Raw genomic sequence first — 16,730 nt, 5'->3', positions numbered from 1 at the left:
TTAATAACTCTTTATTTAAAACCACAAAAGCTTGCTGCTACTATTCAAATTAACTGCATACCCAAGAGGGCGAAGAGGCACCCACCCATCTTTGTTTCCAAAACCAGACTAACTATGCCCAGGAGGGGAATGGGAAGAAGGGTTTCAGTTCTCTTCTGACCCTGTCCCCAACATTTGTCTTCGGTGAGCATTCCCAGCTCCGAGATGGAGAATTCTAAAAGTTCACAAACCTTGAGTGAAAAAATTTATTTTCTGTTCAGTTTGAGATGGCTGACGCTATGTTCCAAAACTATGAATCCTGGTTGTATGCATAGATACATCCTTTTGCAATTATCCTGCCAAGACCCTTAAGAATGTTATGTTTCAATTAGATCACTTCTCAATCTCCAATATCCTATGAAACATAGACAGTATCTGCCCAATCTCTGCACAGCAATCCTCTGATCCCAAGAATAAGTCTAGTGATCCTTATTGCCTCCCAAGTAAGGCAGGTACATCCATCCTTGGGATTGGAGACCAAAACTGTACAGAGTACGACTGATGTCTCACTGTGGCCCTACATAATTGTATTATTCTTATACTCTACTTCTTAGCTATTAAAAGCTTAGTATTAAAAGCGAACCTGCCATTTGTCTTCCTGAGTTCTTGTGTGTTAACTTTGATATCTGTTTACAAGGGCACTCTTGTGGCCGAGTGCAGCATTTCTCAGTCTCCCGCCATGGAAAAAATATTCTGGTTTTCATTTTTTCCTTCCAAAATGGGCGCTTCACATTTCTCCACATTATAACCCATTTGCCATGTTCCTGTCCACTTACACAACCTGTCACTAATCCTTTGCGGCCCATATCCGTATTCCCTGCAGTTTCCTTTCCTATCTAATTTTCCTCGCTTGGGAAGATTGGATAAATTACTCTTGGCCCCAAAATCTGAGTCATCGATGCAGATTGTAAAATAGGTAAAACCTAGTACCCAGCTAATAGGGCCTACCAACCCTAAATGCCATGTTTACTGTCTGTTAACCAATCCTTAATTTATGCTAACCTATTGTCCTCATCTCCTGCCCCATGGACCCGAATTGCCAAGTGCCTCATCAATTATTGAACAAGAAACTTAATCTTATTTTCTGTCACTAATTAACTGCACGCCCATTCAGGGGGCTAAATATTGAAAGAGCATTTGTTTTCTTCTGTTTCTCTTTCATATTACACTTTTTTTTGTCAAAAGGAAATCCTGGTATAATATAAAGAGCAAGAAATTGCAAATACTGGAAAACCAATCGCTTGCTTTCTTGTTGAGTATGTATGATCAATTGAAGAAATTCTTGGTCTGGCTGGTGCACATTAGGATAGAGCCAAAATGTTGGTATAGTTCAGGCAATCTTCAATGTACAAATGTTCATTTGTCAATGAGGAAATGCCTCTCAGTCCAGTGAAAAGGTTTGAAATCCAGGGTTCAAATACAAGCATCTATTTGAAATACAGGTACATTTTAAAATTTTCTTCATTACTGTTTATTTTCAATGTATGTATTGTTAAGTAATGGGTTAAGAGACATTGCAATTAGTTGTCTCATTTATGTTAAATGTTCAATGATTGTCTTATTTATGTTAAGTGTTCAATGATTGACACTGATATGTAAAGGGGCTTCAGGTGGACTCGGGATCTTGTGATTTGATGATTGCGTTTAGTGCAGAGTCTGTTAAAGTGAAATAAAGGTGTTTGTGAAAAGGAGCTGGACTTTTGTCTCTTCATACCACAGCATCCATTCGTTTAACAACTGGTAGCAGAGGACGGCTGCTGTGTAAATGTGACGGATTGAAAGATACAATTTTTCCAGTTCAAACCAAGGAGTGAAAAAAAGGGGATATATGGTGAACTCAGGACGAAGATGGCCGGATATGATTATCCTCCCTTATTTTCTGAAAGGGAATCATACGACCAATGGAGAAGTGCGGTAGTTATGAGGACTAAGGTGACTGCTTTAGGAAAGAGAAAGCAAGGTATGGCATTGGCTCTTTCGTTACCGTATGGCAGTAAAATCCAAAACAAAGTGCTTTCTGAGCTGCAGGTGGAAGAGTTAGACTCAGAAGAAGGTCTGGCGACTTTATTACTTTATATGGATAAGATTTATAAGAAAGATGACTTGCTAAGTGCGTATGAAGCATGGTCGGATTTTGATAAGTTCCGGAAAATGGAGGATTTATCTATGGAAGACTATATAATGGAATTTGGCAGACTTTATAAAAGGCTGCAGAAACACAGGCTGGAATTTCCACAGTCTGTGTTGGCCTTTAAATTATTTGACTCTGCTAGAGTGAGCAACATGGATAGGCTCTTGGTTTTGACAGGAATTCAGTTTACGGATAACGATACCTTATTCGAACAGATGACAACAGCTTTAAAAAATGGCTCTGATGACCCAAATAGGTCAGCCTGCAATAAGGCAGAATATGGAAGATACATTACTAACAGGATAGCAAAATCGTATGGCTACGAACAGGACTCAAGACTATAAAAGGAGACCGAGACAAGGAAATTATGAAGACAGAAACCCAGTTAGAACCTACAATAGGAGGATGAACCCCAGAAATGCACGGAGCATGATAAATCGATGTTTTCGATGTGACTCTCAATACCATTATGCTTTCAACTGTCCAACTCGTTATGATAGAGTATTTGAAGCGACACATGACATGGAAGAGTCAGAAGAGGGAAAAGATAGTGACCAGAAAGAAGGCATTGTCCTATTAACAAGCTGTTTTACACCGGTAATGAGGGTGTTGGTTGCAGAATCTTTCAACTCTGCTGTATTGGACAGTGGCTGCAAATCTACTGTGTGTGGGATTGACTGGTTAAAATGTTATCTGGACTGATTGGATGCTGAAAATCGTAACAAGGTTAAGGAATTTAAAATTTCCACAAGTTTCAGGTTTGGGGATGATAATACTCTGAAGTCGCTGAAAAGAGTGGTGATCCCTTGCTGGAATGAATCATTTTATTAGCACGGATGTTGTATCAAGTGAGATACCTTTGCTTCTGAGCAGACCGTCGATGAAGAAAGCACACATGAAGCTGGATATGGAACAGAATAAGGCAACAGTTTTTGGAAAGATGGTGGACTTACAATTTACACAGTCGGGACATTATTGTATTCCATTATTGACAAATAATGTTTCGAGTAGAGTGGTTAAGGATGTGTTAATGGCAGTTGATAATGCGACTTTAGCTGGTAAAAAGCTTATTGTAGTAAACCTGCATAGGCAATTTGCACATCCGTCTCCTCGGAGGTTGAAAAATTTATTAAAGGATGCAGGGGTAAGGGATGAAGACTATTCTAAGCTGATAGAACAGGTTAGTGATCGCTGTGAAGTTTGTAGGAAGTACAGAAGGACACCAACACGACCGATAGTAACCCTACCTTTGGCCAGGGATTTTAATGACATTGTGGCCATGGACCTTAAGATCTGGGATAAAGCAAATAATATATTTATTTTGCATTTTGGAGATTTAGCAACCAGATTTAGTCAATCAACGATTGTACGAAGTAAAGAAAAGAGAGTAATTTTGGATAAAATTGTGGAAAAATGGATCGGGACAGGAATGGGTCCACCAGCAAAATTCTTTACGGACAATGGGGGAGAATTTGCAAATGGTGAGTTTAGGGATATGTGTGAAAACATGAATATCAGAGTTATGAATACGGCTGCAGAAAGCCCGTTTAGTAATGGTGTCTGCGAAAGAAATTATGCTGTTATCGATGACATGCTTCGGAAAATTTTGGGAGATCGACCAAACTGCACGCTAAATTCAGCTTTAGCATGGGCGGTACATGCAAAGAATTCATTGCAGATGGTTGGGGGCTATAGTCCTTATCAATTAGTGTTTGGTAGAAATCCTAAAATTCCCTCCATTTTGGATGACCAGCCTCCAGCTTGGGAAGGGACTACAATTAGCTCAGGTTTTGCTGAACATTTAAATGTGTTACATAGCAGTAGAAAAGCTTTTTTGGAAGCAGAAGTCTCTGAAAGAATTTGCAGAGCTTTAAGACATAATGTACGGCCTTCAGATGCCGTTTTTCAGCAAGGAGACATGGTATACTATAAGAGAGACAATTCTAATGAATGGAAAGGCTCAGGGAAGATCATAGGCATAGATGGCAAAACATTTATTTTGCAACATAGTAATCAAACTGTTAGGGTACATTCATCAAGGATAATGGGTACCGATTTCAAATTTAGACAGAGCAGACATGACAAGGAACCAGAGTCATCTGGTACGCATGTGTTACAGAACTATGAGGACCAGTTAACTGATATAGACAGGGTTTCTGTAGAGGAACACAACACTTCTGATAAATTAGATCAGGCCATTTTTCCGAAAGGGCAACTGCCAAAGGTTGGTACAAAAGTGACATACTTGCCTGAAGGGTCTAGTCAATGGAAGGATGCAACTGTTATTAGTAGAGCAGGGAAGGCCACTGGAAAGTATAAACATTGGTTGAATGTACAGCATTCAGGGGAGGAAGTTAAGACGATGGATTGGGAAAACGAAGTTCAAAAATGGAGGGCACAGAAACGCAGTGCCAGTTCAGATAGTACATCGGACAGTGAACAGGTTTGCAGGAAAAGGTTGAGAATTATTGAAAGGACATCCCGCTACAGAAGTGAAAGATCAAGCAGTAGCAGTACAGAAAGAGATACCAGGCAGGAAAGGGGATGTAGTTTATCAAGATCTCGGAACAGGAGTAAGACTACGAATACTAATAGAAGTAGAAGCCCACATGCATGTGAGATTTTGGTGGCTTCAAATAAATTAGATGAAAAAGTTATCAAAGATGCTAAACAGCAAGAATTGCATAGTTGGAGTGAATTTGGGGTATACACGGAAGCACCGGATAGGGGACAAAAAGCTCTATCCCACAAATGGATTTGTACAGAAAAGGTTCTTCCAGATGGAACTTATAAGGCAAAAGCCAGGCTTGTGGCAAGGGGATTTGAAGAAAACTTAGATGATCAGGACTTAAGGGTAGATTCCCTGTTTTAGGTGATCCTAGGCATTTAAAACTCATAGTTTATAGTGATGCGTCCTATGCAAATTTATGTGATGGAGTTTAAAGTGCAGGTGGTTCTATAATTTTCCTTTTGGGGAACAATGGTAAATGTTGCCCTCTTGTGTGGGAAACAAAGAAAATAAGGAGTGGTCAAAAGCACTTTGGCTGCTGAGACATTAAGCTTAGTGGAAGCGGTGGATATGGCTTTTTATATAAGTCAGATATTGACAGAAATTTGGGTAATATACCTATTGACTGTCACATTGACAATAAATCCCTATGGATATGCACTCTACAAAAAGTGTCAATGAAAAGAGGTTACGGATAGACATTGCAAGTTTAAAGCAGATGTTGCACAGAGGGGAAATAACAAAAATTAAATGGGTTGATAGTAGCTATCAACTGTCGGACTGTTTCATGAAAAGAGGGGCCCGTTCACAGAAACTTTTAGATATTGTGAATGAAGGGCGCCTGTTTCTGTGAATGTTTTTTTTTCTTCTAAAAAGAAAAGGGGGGGGGGGGGGAATCAGGTGTGTGTTTTAGTTTCTTGAAATTATAGTTTCTTGAAATGTTGTTTTCACCTCATTGGTTTTTTTTCTCCAAGGAAGGGGAGACTGTTAAGTAATGGGTTAAGAGACATTGCAATTAGTTGTCTCATTTATGTTAAGTGTTCAATGATTGACACTGATATGTAAAGGGGCTTTAGGTGGACTCGGGATCTTGTGATGTGATGATTGAGTTTAGTGCAGAGTCTGTTAAAGTGAAATAAAGGTGTTTGTGAAAAGAAGCTAGACATTTGTCTCTTCATACCACAGCATCCATTCGTTTAACATGTATCTTCAGAGATTCAAAGTAGTCACAACGGCAAAGGGACTTTGTAGATGGTGAACGGTAAAATCGTAAGTAGGTATAAGGCCAAGATCCTGTTCGGGGACCAGTTTGAATTTTAATGCACAAGATTAACTACCCTTTTCCTGCATATCTGGAGTATATATTTGTGCTCAGCCTGAAAACTGGTCCGTGGCTCATTGTCTGAGGTTTCATTGTGAACCATTTTTCTTGGTAGTTTCAGCAAGTGGGGGTTTGCCTTCCACTCTCAGGGGCAGGCCCAAGATTATTTCAGCCAGAATGGGAAATATATTTGTATATTATTGTAAATCAGCTGTTCAATATTGGTGTTAGCTTTTCTATTATTTTTTTCAGTTTTGTGCTCGGGCTTGTTACAGTCTAGGTGTAGAGGGTGTGTAGAGGCAAGATGACAGTCCTGCCCCACCCCCTAACTTTGCCCTGTGCCTGTCTCTGAACAGTGGGATGAGATTTGGTCCTCAGCTGATGGTGTTCACTTGTCTGCCTTTATCTTCATGCTAACATTCAGGAAGTCTGGCCAGCATCCTGTGATTTATGAAAAACAATACTCTGTACAAATCTGTTAAATGCTTAAAAGTGATCAGAAACTATACAGGCAATTGCTTCAAAGTTTTACTTGATGCAGAGGAAGCTGGGAGTCCAAATTTTCTTTTGTTTTATCAACTATAAAAGTGCCTACCAGGAGTTGCAGGAGGCGGAGGAAGCCTCAGTGGAGGAGTTGAAGGGCAAATGGGAGGAGGAGCTGGATGAGGGCCTGTGGGCTGACGCCCTGGGCTGGGTCAATTCCTCCTCATCTTGCGCCAGGCTCAGCCTGATCCAGTTTAAAGTGGTACACAGGGTGCATATGACAGAGGTGAGGATGAGTAAATTGTTGGGGGTGGAGGACAGATGTGTGAGATGTTCGGGGAGCCCAGCAAACCATGCCCATATGTTCTGGGCGTGCCCGGCGCTTGCGGTGTTTTGGAAGGGCTTTGCAAAGGTCATGTCCAAGGTCTTGGATACTCAGGTAAAATCGAGTTGGGGGATAACGTTATTTGGGGTATCGGAGGATCCGGGAGTGCAGGAGTCGAAAGAGGCCGCAGTTCTGGCCTTTGCCTCCTTGGTAGCCCGGAGAAGACTCTTGTTATTGTGGGGGGACGCGAAGCCCCCAAGTGTGGAGGTTTGGATCAATGACATGGCGGGGTTTCTTAGGTTGGAGAAGATAATGTTTGCCTTGCGAGGGTCCTTGCAGGGGTTTTCCGGGTGGTGGCAACCGTTCCTTGACTTTCTTGCGGAACGTTAGGTGGAGGTCAACACCAGCAGCAACGTGGGGGGGATTTATTTTCCTTTTTGAAAGGGCCGCTTGCCCTATTTTGTTTTGAGTTGGGTGTTAATTTGTTAAACTGTTTATCGTTTAGAGGGTAAAGTTGTTCTGTTGGGTTGGCATGTTGCCTTTTTTTCTTTGTATTATTTTCCTTTTTTGAGTGTTCTGTAAAACGTATTGAAAAACTTTGAATAAATACATTTTTTAAAACTACTATAAAAGTGCCACAAATTTTTCAAAGAGATACTTAAATCTGATTGCTTGATTAAATACTTTCTTTCTATAATAGGCTAATAATGCCTCCGCAACAGGGATTTCAGTTTAATCCTCTGCTGTACTACCATGGTACATCAATAATTGTATACAAACCTAGGAGGCAGTGTCAAATTCATTTGAACCTGAATGCTTTCCTAGCCGTGATACGAGGCTAAGGCATTACAGGGGAAATCTGAGAGAACTGATTGGATGTTTCCTCTCTGCAGATGATTAATATGGCTGCAGATTTTTTTCCTCACTGTCGGCGGTTAACTGCAGACCTCCGTGATTTTATGCTTGCAGTGGTATGAACTTGGAGAGAGAGGGAGAGAAGGTCACAAGAGATGAGTTAGCTAGCCTCGAATGCTGTAGTGTGTTTTGCAGAAAAAGCAGTTTGAGCTTCTGAGGCACATAATGAAGGCATTTCATTGTTGCTATCCCCTGGATTGTTGTGAGGCCAGCTTTCATGGTAAGTACACACCTTAAAGCTGTGATGGTAGAGTGCTTGTTTATACAAGATGCCGGCCTTTAATTATAGGTATTAAAAAGATTAGAAATAAGTTTTTTTTTTATACAGCTTTTCTTCCTGTTTTGTCAGCACACACCAGGAACAATGGTCATGAATCAGTTTGTAGGTGACACTGCTTTCAGCTTCATTTCATAAAGATTTAATTCCGACTTCCATGGGGAATGCGTCCTTCTGAAGCTGATACAATGATATTACTAGAATGTATTGGAAAAGTCATGAGCTCAAGATTAACTTTATCAAAATTTGTTTTTATTGATCAAATTCATTTTCTGCAGAGTACCGTGTGTTTATTTTTGTGTTGAACTTGGTCACCAACAATCAAATGTGTGTGCTAACGTTACCATGTTAAATACTTATTTTATTCAAATTAAATTCATATTTTTCTTCTCCGTGTAAAAGGGTTTGTATGCTATGCATATAGCCAACCTGCAAAATGGCAATCATTCAACAATTTAAGTTTGTATTTCCATGCTTCAGTAGGTGAAAGAAGGTTGTCATCTGTTTAAAGGACAAGCCTAGTAAATCTAATGGTAGTGTTGACGTATTATTTACTTCAACGGGGTGCAGTCATGCAAATATGTGGAAGGGTAAAGGGATACAATGGGATCCCAGTTAATATGTGGAAATTAATATGCTGTAAATGCAGTTCAGATTCGTGTTTGTAGAATAGATTAATTTACTACATGTCATTATAATTAGTGAAACACTTTTCAATCTGAAGTGTGGGAATGAATTTATTTTAATTGCATTTGCAGGTTTTGATTGTATCGCAATAATACAGTGTCCTTCAAACTTTATTTCCGGGGACCCATTTTTACCAACCGGCCCACCTTCGGGACCCAACCCGGCCGACCTTCGCGACCCACGTCGGCGGACCTTTGCGACCCACGCCGGCCGACCTGCGCAACCCACCATTTTCTCTTAGCTTGTTTGCTGCTGACAAAAATGGAGGAAATGGTTTTGGGTCCCTTTGGCCCTCATACACGCTCCTCCAATGGAACCTGTTGGATGAAGGTGAAGCCTTCCGGTGTCGGAAAGTATGGAGTCCCCATCTGTCCGAAGTTCTGAATTTTTTTCCTGTAAAATTTAATCAAATAAACCCCCCCTGAACTTTTAAAAAATATATAAAAAATAAAATGAGTAAAATAAATGAAAAAAATAATAATTAAACGAACAAAATAAATGAATAAAAACCACTACAGAACTTGTAAAACAAAAAGCTGCAACCATTTTTTTAAAAAATAGCGGCCGCACTGCGCATGCGGCCCGATTATTGGCGCACATGCACAATGCAGCCAAATTTTTTAAAAACATGTTTGCGGCTGCTGCGCAGGGATTTGCGCGACCGGGAGCGCCGCGGACAACGGCTCCGCGACCCTCCCGACACCAGCCGCGACCCACCCGAGGGTCGCGCCCCCGACTTTGAAGAACACTGCAATAATACATCTTGTCTTGAGAAAAGTATTGAACATGATACATCTATTAAGAAAGTACAATAAACTCAACATTTTTGGAGAGAAAACCTTTTGGGAGTAAAGCAGAAAGCTAAGATTGTATTGGAAGCCCGATGTATGACAGCATTGATCAATCCTGATTAAAATTCATTATTGTTTGATTAGTACAGCCTTTCATTGCACCGTGGGGTATTTTAATTATGTCGAGTCAGTACCTTTGGGTTGATTTATTATTTTGCAACCTGTCGAGGATGATTTTGGCTTTTGGTTGTGATCATTAGATTTTGTCAAAGTTACTTGGTCAGTCTCTTGGGAATAATTTTCTAAATGAAATATGGGCTGTGCCCAAGCTGATGAGCCACGATGGATTAGGACAGGCGAATAAAAGTCGGCTATATCCACCGATTCCTGGAAAAACTTTGGGTGGCATTGCTGAAATGTGCAATGCAGAAGGTTTCAAGGGAAATGTAGTTGCTGCAGTCATTTGCTTTCTTTTTTTGCTTTAAGTAATCAGGAGAGTGTAGAATGGAAGGTTGTCTCCCAGCTCTGTGCTCCAGTCAATTAATTATTTTGGGTTCTTGCTTGCTGGATGGCTGAAGTGATAGAGGCACAACCAATTCAGCCATTTAAGTCAAACAGCCCAGTTTCCTAAATGGCTCAGTTATAAGTTTCACTAAGTGCTGAGACATAAGGTGGAGAAGGTTCCAGATTCCTGTGATGGCCTAACTCTGCTTGACCAGGCAACAACGGCAGCACAATTGTCTTCACTATCTCTTAAGTTGAAGAAAATAACAATTCAGTTTAGGTTTCTACTTCTGATTGATATTGTATGATCTGTACTGGAAAGTATGATTGTGGATAGTTGAAAAATCTCACTGGATCTTGCTTTTCCGATTCTTAGTTGGAAATCAATTCCCAAACAAAATATTTTCTTTGGATGATTTTTTGGGTTTCAGCATTACACTCTCAATATATGGAAATAATTGCTCGACATTCGGACCAGTTAGCTCTGTTCTAGAAAGTTGTGTAAGTTCTAGTAATGTAAACCGCTTTGGTTGTTGCTTCCATAATTTATTTTATAATTAAGCATTTGCCATAGCCAGGTGGAATTACTATGTACAGCATGCACTGCCATTCCTTGTTAAAGTTTCCTGTTGCTGTTTTAGCTATTTAAACATTTAAATGTAAGTTGTGAGCCATATTTAGTCCAATCTATTTAAATGTGTTAATGCTGTTCAAGTCGTTTCCCAGTGATAAGTATATAAATAGTAATTCTCATCTAAAATAATTGGTTCCGTCTTCTGATTGCAGTTTATCATGAATTTTGTGGGTGATCAGCATCTTTTGCTGTTTAATTCCGACTTAAACATCACACATCTGTGCTAGTTGTGTTCCAGACATGACTCCGAACACGTTTCTGTTTTCATCTCGAGCAATGTTATTTTAGTTTGTGCAGGTTACAATGAATTATACCCATTCTCAATTAATTAACCTCTGAAACAGGTAGAGAGCACAGAGTCTCACTCTATGCGGATGATCTGCTCCTCTATATCTCGGACCCACAAAGCAGCATGGACGGAATCATCGCGCTCCTGAAAGAGTTTGGAGCCTTCTCGGGCTACAAACTCAACATGAGCAAAAGTGAGATCTTCCCAGTACACCCGCAAGGGGGGGGAGGGGGGGGGGGGGGGGGGCAGCACTAAAGGGGCTGCCGTTCAAACAAGCCCGACATAAATTCCGCTACCTGGGGATCCAAATAGCCCATGACTGGAAAGGGATCCACAAATGGAACCTCACCAGCCTGACAGAGGAAGTTAAAAAGGACCTGCAAAGATGGAACACACTCCCGCTCTCCCTCGCGGGGAGAGTTCAGACGATCAAAATGAACGTACTGCCCAGGTTCCTCTTCCTGTTTAGATCCATTCCGATCTACATCCCCAAGGCCTTTTTCAAAGCGCTGGACAAACTCATCATGGCGTTCGTATGGGGGGGTAAAAATGCTAGGATCCCAAAGAAGGTCTTACAAAAAGCAAAAACGAGGGGAGGGTTAGCCCTCCCGAATCTACAATTCTACCACTGGGCAGCAACAGCCGAGCGAGTAAGGGGATGGATCCAGGAGCCAGAAGCTGAGTGGGTGCGTGCGGAGGAGGCCTCCTGCATGGGAACCTCCCTCCGGGCCCTCGCCACGGCAGCACTCCCATCCCCACCCAAAAAACACTCCAGCAGCCCAGTGGTGACAGCCACCCTCCAATCCTGGAACCAACTGCGGCAGCAACTTGGCCTGACCAAAATGTTGAACAGGGCTCCCATCTGCAACAACCATAGGTTCACACCAGCACTGACTGACGCCACCTTCAAAAGGTGGAGGCAGGACGGGGGGACACTGACAGTCAGGGACCTATACACGGACGACAGGATCGCAACACTGGACGAACTGACAGAGAAATTTCAGCTAGCTGGGGGGAACGAGCTACGGTACCTGCAGCTCAAAAACTTCCTACGAAAGGAGACAAGGACGTACCCACAACCGCCACGACAGACACTACTGGAAGACCTACTGGACGCAAGTATCCTAGAGAAAGGGAACTGTAGTGACATGTATGACCGACTGGTAGATAGGGACGACACCGTACTGGACGCAACAAGGAGGAAATGGGAGGACGACCTGGGGATGGAGATAGGGTGGGGACTCTGGAGCGAAGCACTGCATAGGGTCAACTCCACCTCCACGTGCGCAAGGCTCAGCCTGACGCAACTAAAAGTGGTACATAGAGCCCACTTAACAAGAACCCGTATGAGTAGGTTCTTCCCGGAGGTGGAAGACAGATGTGAACGGTGCCAAAGAGGCCCGGCCAACCACGCCCACATGTTCTGGTCTTGCCCCAGACTCGTGGAGTACTGGACAGCCGCCTTCGAGGTTATGTCCAAAGTGGTGGGAGTGAGGGTGGAGCCATGCCCAATAGTGGCGGTCTTCGGGGTTTCAGAACAGCCAGATCTATTCCTGGGGAGGAGGGCGGACGCCCTTGCCTTTGCCTCCCTGATCGCCCGCCGTAGAATCCTGTTTGGCTGGCGGTCAGCAGCACCGCCCAGAGCTGCGGACTGGCTGTCCGACCTCTCGGAATCTCTCCAAATGGAGAAAATCAAATTTGCCATCCGAGGGTCGGACGACGGCTTCCACAGAACGTGGGAGCCATTCATGCAACTGTTCCGGGACCTATTTGTGGCCAATGTACAAGAGGAAGAATAGTCGGGGGAAGGTAGCGGGAGGGGGGGGGGGCTACAGGTTCGTTACGGGGGTTCGATGGCTAGCTAAGGCCCAAAACCAAACTAAATAAACATGTTGAGGGGGGGGGGGGGGGGGGGGGGGCGCAGTTACTACTACGAAGATGCTTACCTGTAAATATGTATGTTAATTTTTGCGTGTTTGTTTTTTTTTTCTCTCCTAACAATTTGTAATTTGTTCAATATAAAATATGAAAACTGAATAAAAACATTTATAAAAAAAAAATTAACCTCTGAAACAAACAAATGGACTTAATTGTGATGCTAGAGCTGCGGGGACATGGATGGAATGGTCAATGAATGGTAGAGTTATTTGATACATTGGATTGGCCTTTACTGAAAGAAAAGATATCCGAGAGAAGACCCCTGCAGTAGTCTTTGATGAGAAAAGTGATATTGTGATAGATAACGGAAACATTTTAGATACGTTAGTCTGTCTAAGCGATAGCAAGGCACCAGGAGCTGATGGCATTGGATCCTGAAGAAATTGGAGAAAATTCGAGGCGTTAGAAATTGTATTTAAAGGGAAATAGAACGAATCTGGGAGATTACAGGCCAGTTTGTCTAAATATCAATGATTGTGAGAGATTTTTTTTTCTGAGACTAACAATGAAATTACCACATATATCAAAATAGTGAGAAGCAGCCATCACACACTTCAACATGGGCAATCCTGCTTGATGAACCTCTCATAGAATGTCATGGGGCAGTTAGAAAATGGCACTGGATGGGTGGATATGGATCTGTAACCCAGTAACCCCACTTAATGTTTTGGAGACTAAGCGGCAATTTAGTATGGCCAATCCACCTGACCTGCATATCTTTGGACTGTGGGAGGAAACCGGAGCACCCGGAGGAAACCCACACAGACACAGGGAGAAAGTGCAAACTCCACAAAGACATGGATGTGGAGATGTCGGCGTTAGACTGGGGTGGGCACAGTAAGAAATTTTGCAACACCAGGTTAAAGTCCAACAGGTTTGTTTTGAAACACTGGCGTTCAGAGCACAGCTCCTTCATCAGGTGAATGAAGAGGTGGTCTCCACAACCATATATATATAGACAAAGTCAAAGATGCAAGATGATACTCACATTCAAAGTATCATCTTGCATCATTGACTTTGTCTATACACTTCTGCATTCCACTTCCTCATACGAGTGATCGTTTGCAATTACCACACTGACCATGCAACATTTCTACTTCCCCATCGCTGACACCAGTGAAGAGTAAGCGTCACCAATTTGCTCTGGAGAACCATATAAGTCAAGAATCTTGGCATTCTCAATCAATTTCTCGCTTAACCCCCTACACAACATCAAGGTAAACTTGCCAGATCTTTTAAGATTATATATCCCAGAGGGCACTTAAACAAATCATGCTAGCACTGACAATAGCTGGTCTACCGGTGGGAGGGGGTGGGGGGCTACTAAATATGGGTGGAGTTTCTGCTTTGGGTGCATTGATTCTGGCACATATTGCATCCGGATGAGTGTCGTGTTTTTCCTCGTGTCGTCATGTTCGGGTCTGTTGTAGACGGTTGATAGTAATTGATAGTATCTACTTGGAAGATGATATTTAGCTTATGGGCGATATTCTTTATCATTGGAGATTCAAGTGAATTATTTATTTTATGCAGGAATATGAAGAAAGATCTAGGAGAGTTCAGAAACCCCTCTCTCCTAATCAGAGTGTGAGGAAAAACCTCGACTTTGAGCCCCTTTCCACAACAGCACTTATCCTTGAAGATCGGCCAGCGTGAGTACTAACCTCTTCCCTAATTTTAAAGTTCAGCTCGAAGAAGATTATATGCCCTAAAGTACTTTTTGTTCTCCTGCGATGTATGAGAAAAAACGGGTAGCCTTCAGACCAGTTTGTGTTTGTATTTTTCTAACTGCTTTGCTAAATTGGCTTGTGGTAGTAAGTTTTGTAAACTTCCAATCTATCTTTTTATTGTGTGTAGACCTAAAAAGTAAAATGTTGGATCGTTTTTCTAAACCTCTTTTTTTTGAAAGGGGAGGGATGTAAGTTTTTAAGTTTTAAGGTAAATTATTTGTCCATTATACATGTAAGGATCCTCCTGTCAATCCCTGTCTGTCCCTTTTTTTTTTTCATTTAATTTCTGTTTTGCTATTTCAATTTTTCTAACTGGACAATTAATGGGGCCTATGTCTTTAAGATGAACTTCACCTTTAATTGAACTGGCTGGTAAACTCAAGATTGACTTACCTCAGACAAGACATGTTGCAAAGAACTTTATATTTTGGATCAGCAGATTCACGGGAGATCAGGGCTGACATTGTGATGGACTTGGCTGTCAGCTAATGGACTGTTTTGAATTGCCGGACATTATAAAAGGCTTCTGGCGTTTGGTCGGGTTTCTCTGCAATGTTCCTTCCTCTGTGTGATTGTTTTTGCTTTTACTTACTTTTTGCTCAGAAGCTGATTTTATACAAATTTTATACAAATTATTGGTTAATTCACTTGTGTTGGAACTCCAGTGTCTGTGGAGCTGCAGTCGATCATACACTAGCCAGGGTGTCGTAACATACTACAGGGAATATTGAAGACTGATAAATACTAAACTTGGGGCACTCTTATGTATTCTACATTGTGATTATTGAGAATTAATTGATAGATCCACTTTGCATAAAGCAAGTGATTATAAAAGCCCAAAGCTTTTCGATTTTAATTACTCAGGGCAGGATTTAACTAAATGGGAACAAGTTCCGTAGCGAGCTCGCTTAGCCGCATGTTTCCCGGTGCTTGCGGCAGCTGCGATAAAACGGCACCCAGGTTCGATAGGGTGCCTCAGCAGGGAACCTGCGATCGAGACCTGACACAGCCCCGTTTTGTGCACTGAGGATCTTCACTCGCCAGAATCCTCAGTGTAGCAAGAGATCGGGATGCCATTTTTAAATGGCGTCCCGATCTCTGGAGCCCCTGAAGCGACCCCAGACCCCAGCACCCAAGCCTCACCGCAATATGGGAGGTCGCCGCAACCCCCCCCCCCCCCCCCCCCCAACACCTGTGTAGAATTCCTCTGGCCCGATCTCCACCGCATAATAAAATGCCAGCTTGCCACTTTGGCAGTGCCAACCTGGCATGCTACACTGCCCCTGCCAGCTGGCACCAGCAGTGCCAGGGTACCAAATTGCTCAAAGGGCATGCACCTGGGGGTGTCTGATCCCCTGCGAGACCCCCACAATGCCATTCCACCTGGTCGCCATTTGTGGCGACCAGCACTGAACGGCGCTTACCCGAGGTCTCCCTGAGGGGATAGATTCCAATGCATCGGGCATCTTGAGAAACTGCACATTAAAGTGAAACTATCTGTCTCGCTTTAATATGCTGATGTGGATGGGGTTTACATCGCAAAGTCTAGACTGTTCGATCTTGAGGTGTTGTGAACCGGGTTGATCCCGGGAGCAGGGTTTCCTGGCTTCTATCGGCCTAGGTGGGCTGTGGTGAGCTGCTTTTCGGGTGCAGCGTGGCCGTTTCATTGCGCCCCCAGTGTGTGGATAGAGGGGTGCACAAAAATAGGTGATGGCTGTGATGCCCCATGATTAAATTATCTGAATGACTCATCTAACCTAAAAGATAATGGATAAGCAATCTGTTTGAGCCCTACCAGCTTACAATGAAGCTGTACCCCAGGAGGTGCCATCTGTTAGTGGTAAGAAGAAATTTATTTAAAAACTATGACAACCATTGCCTTGTTGTGTCATTCTAAGCAGATCAGTCAGTTAATCATTACTCAGTGTGGTAGCACAATGGAATTTCGCTCTGTGACATGTGCAAAGTTAGCTAACCTTTGGTGGCTCATTTTGGGACACTGTTTAACTTCAACATATTTGTTTCAGGTGAGGGGCAATAAACCTCCACCAAGGTTGCTACTATTCATCTCACGTTTTTTGTATAGACAATGTTTGATGTTGAGATTGAACTTGGCTGTGATGCCCTAGTAGTCAAATAGACTGCTGATGCATGTAG

At 42.5% G+C, this 16,730-nt stretch overlaps 1 protein-coding gene and 1 long non-coding RNA gene across 2 annotated transcripts in view; both read left to right on the top strand.

Annotated features, from left to right (window-relative positions):
* Positions 1–777: 777 nt before the first annotated feature.
* On the top strand, positions 778–5,834 carry LOC119963425. The gene is made up of 2 exons (XR_005460099.1): positions 778–1,649; positions 5,756–5,834. It is a non-coding gene; the product is annotated as an uncharacterized LOC119963425 (long non-coding RNA).
* Positions 5,835–7,621: 1,787 nt separating this feature from the next.
* The window catches only part of LOC119963424 (TBC1 domain family member 14-like), a 45,067-nt gene continuing 35,958 nt past the window's right edge, over positions 7,622–16,730 (top strand). Inside the window, exons 1-2 of the mRNA XM_038792530.1 lie at positions 7,622–7,943; positions 14,377–14,495. Of these exons, the coding sequence (XP_038648458.1) occupies positions 7,941–7,943; positions 14,377–14,495 (122 nt within the window). The 5' untranslated portion in view covers positions 7,622–7,940. The remainder of the gene's footprint in view (positions 7,944–14,376; positions 14,496–16,730) is intronic.

The sequence above is a fragment of the Scyliorhinus canicula genome, chromosome 3 (assembly GCF_902713615.1).
Source record: "Scyliorhinus canicula chromosome 3, sScyCan1.1, whole genome shotgun sequence".
In the NCBI taxonomy this organism is placed as follows: domain Eukaryota; kingdom Metazoa; phylum Chordata; class Chondrichthyes; order Carcharhiniformes; family Scyliorhinidae; genus Scyliorhinus; species Scyliorhinus canicula.
Note: the sequence above shows the minus strand (reverse complement) of the source record. Positions and strands in the feature narration are given on the sequence as shown.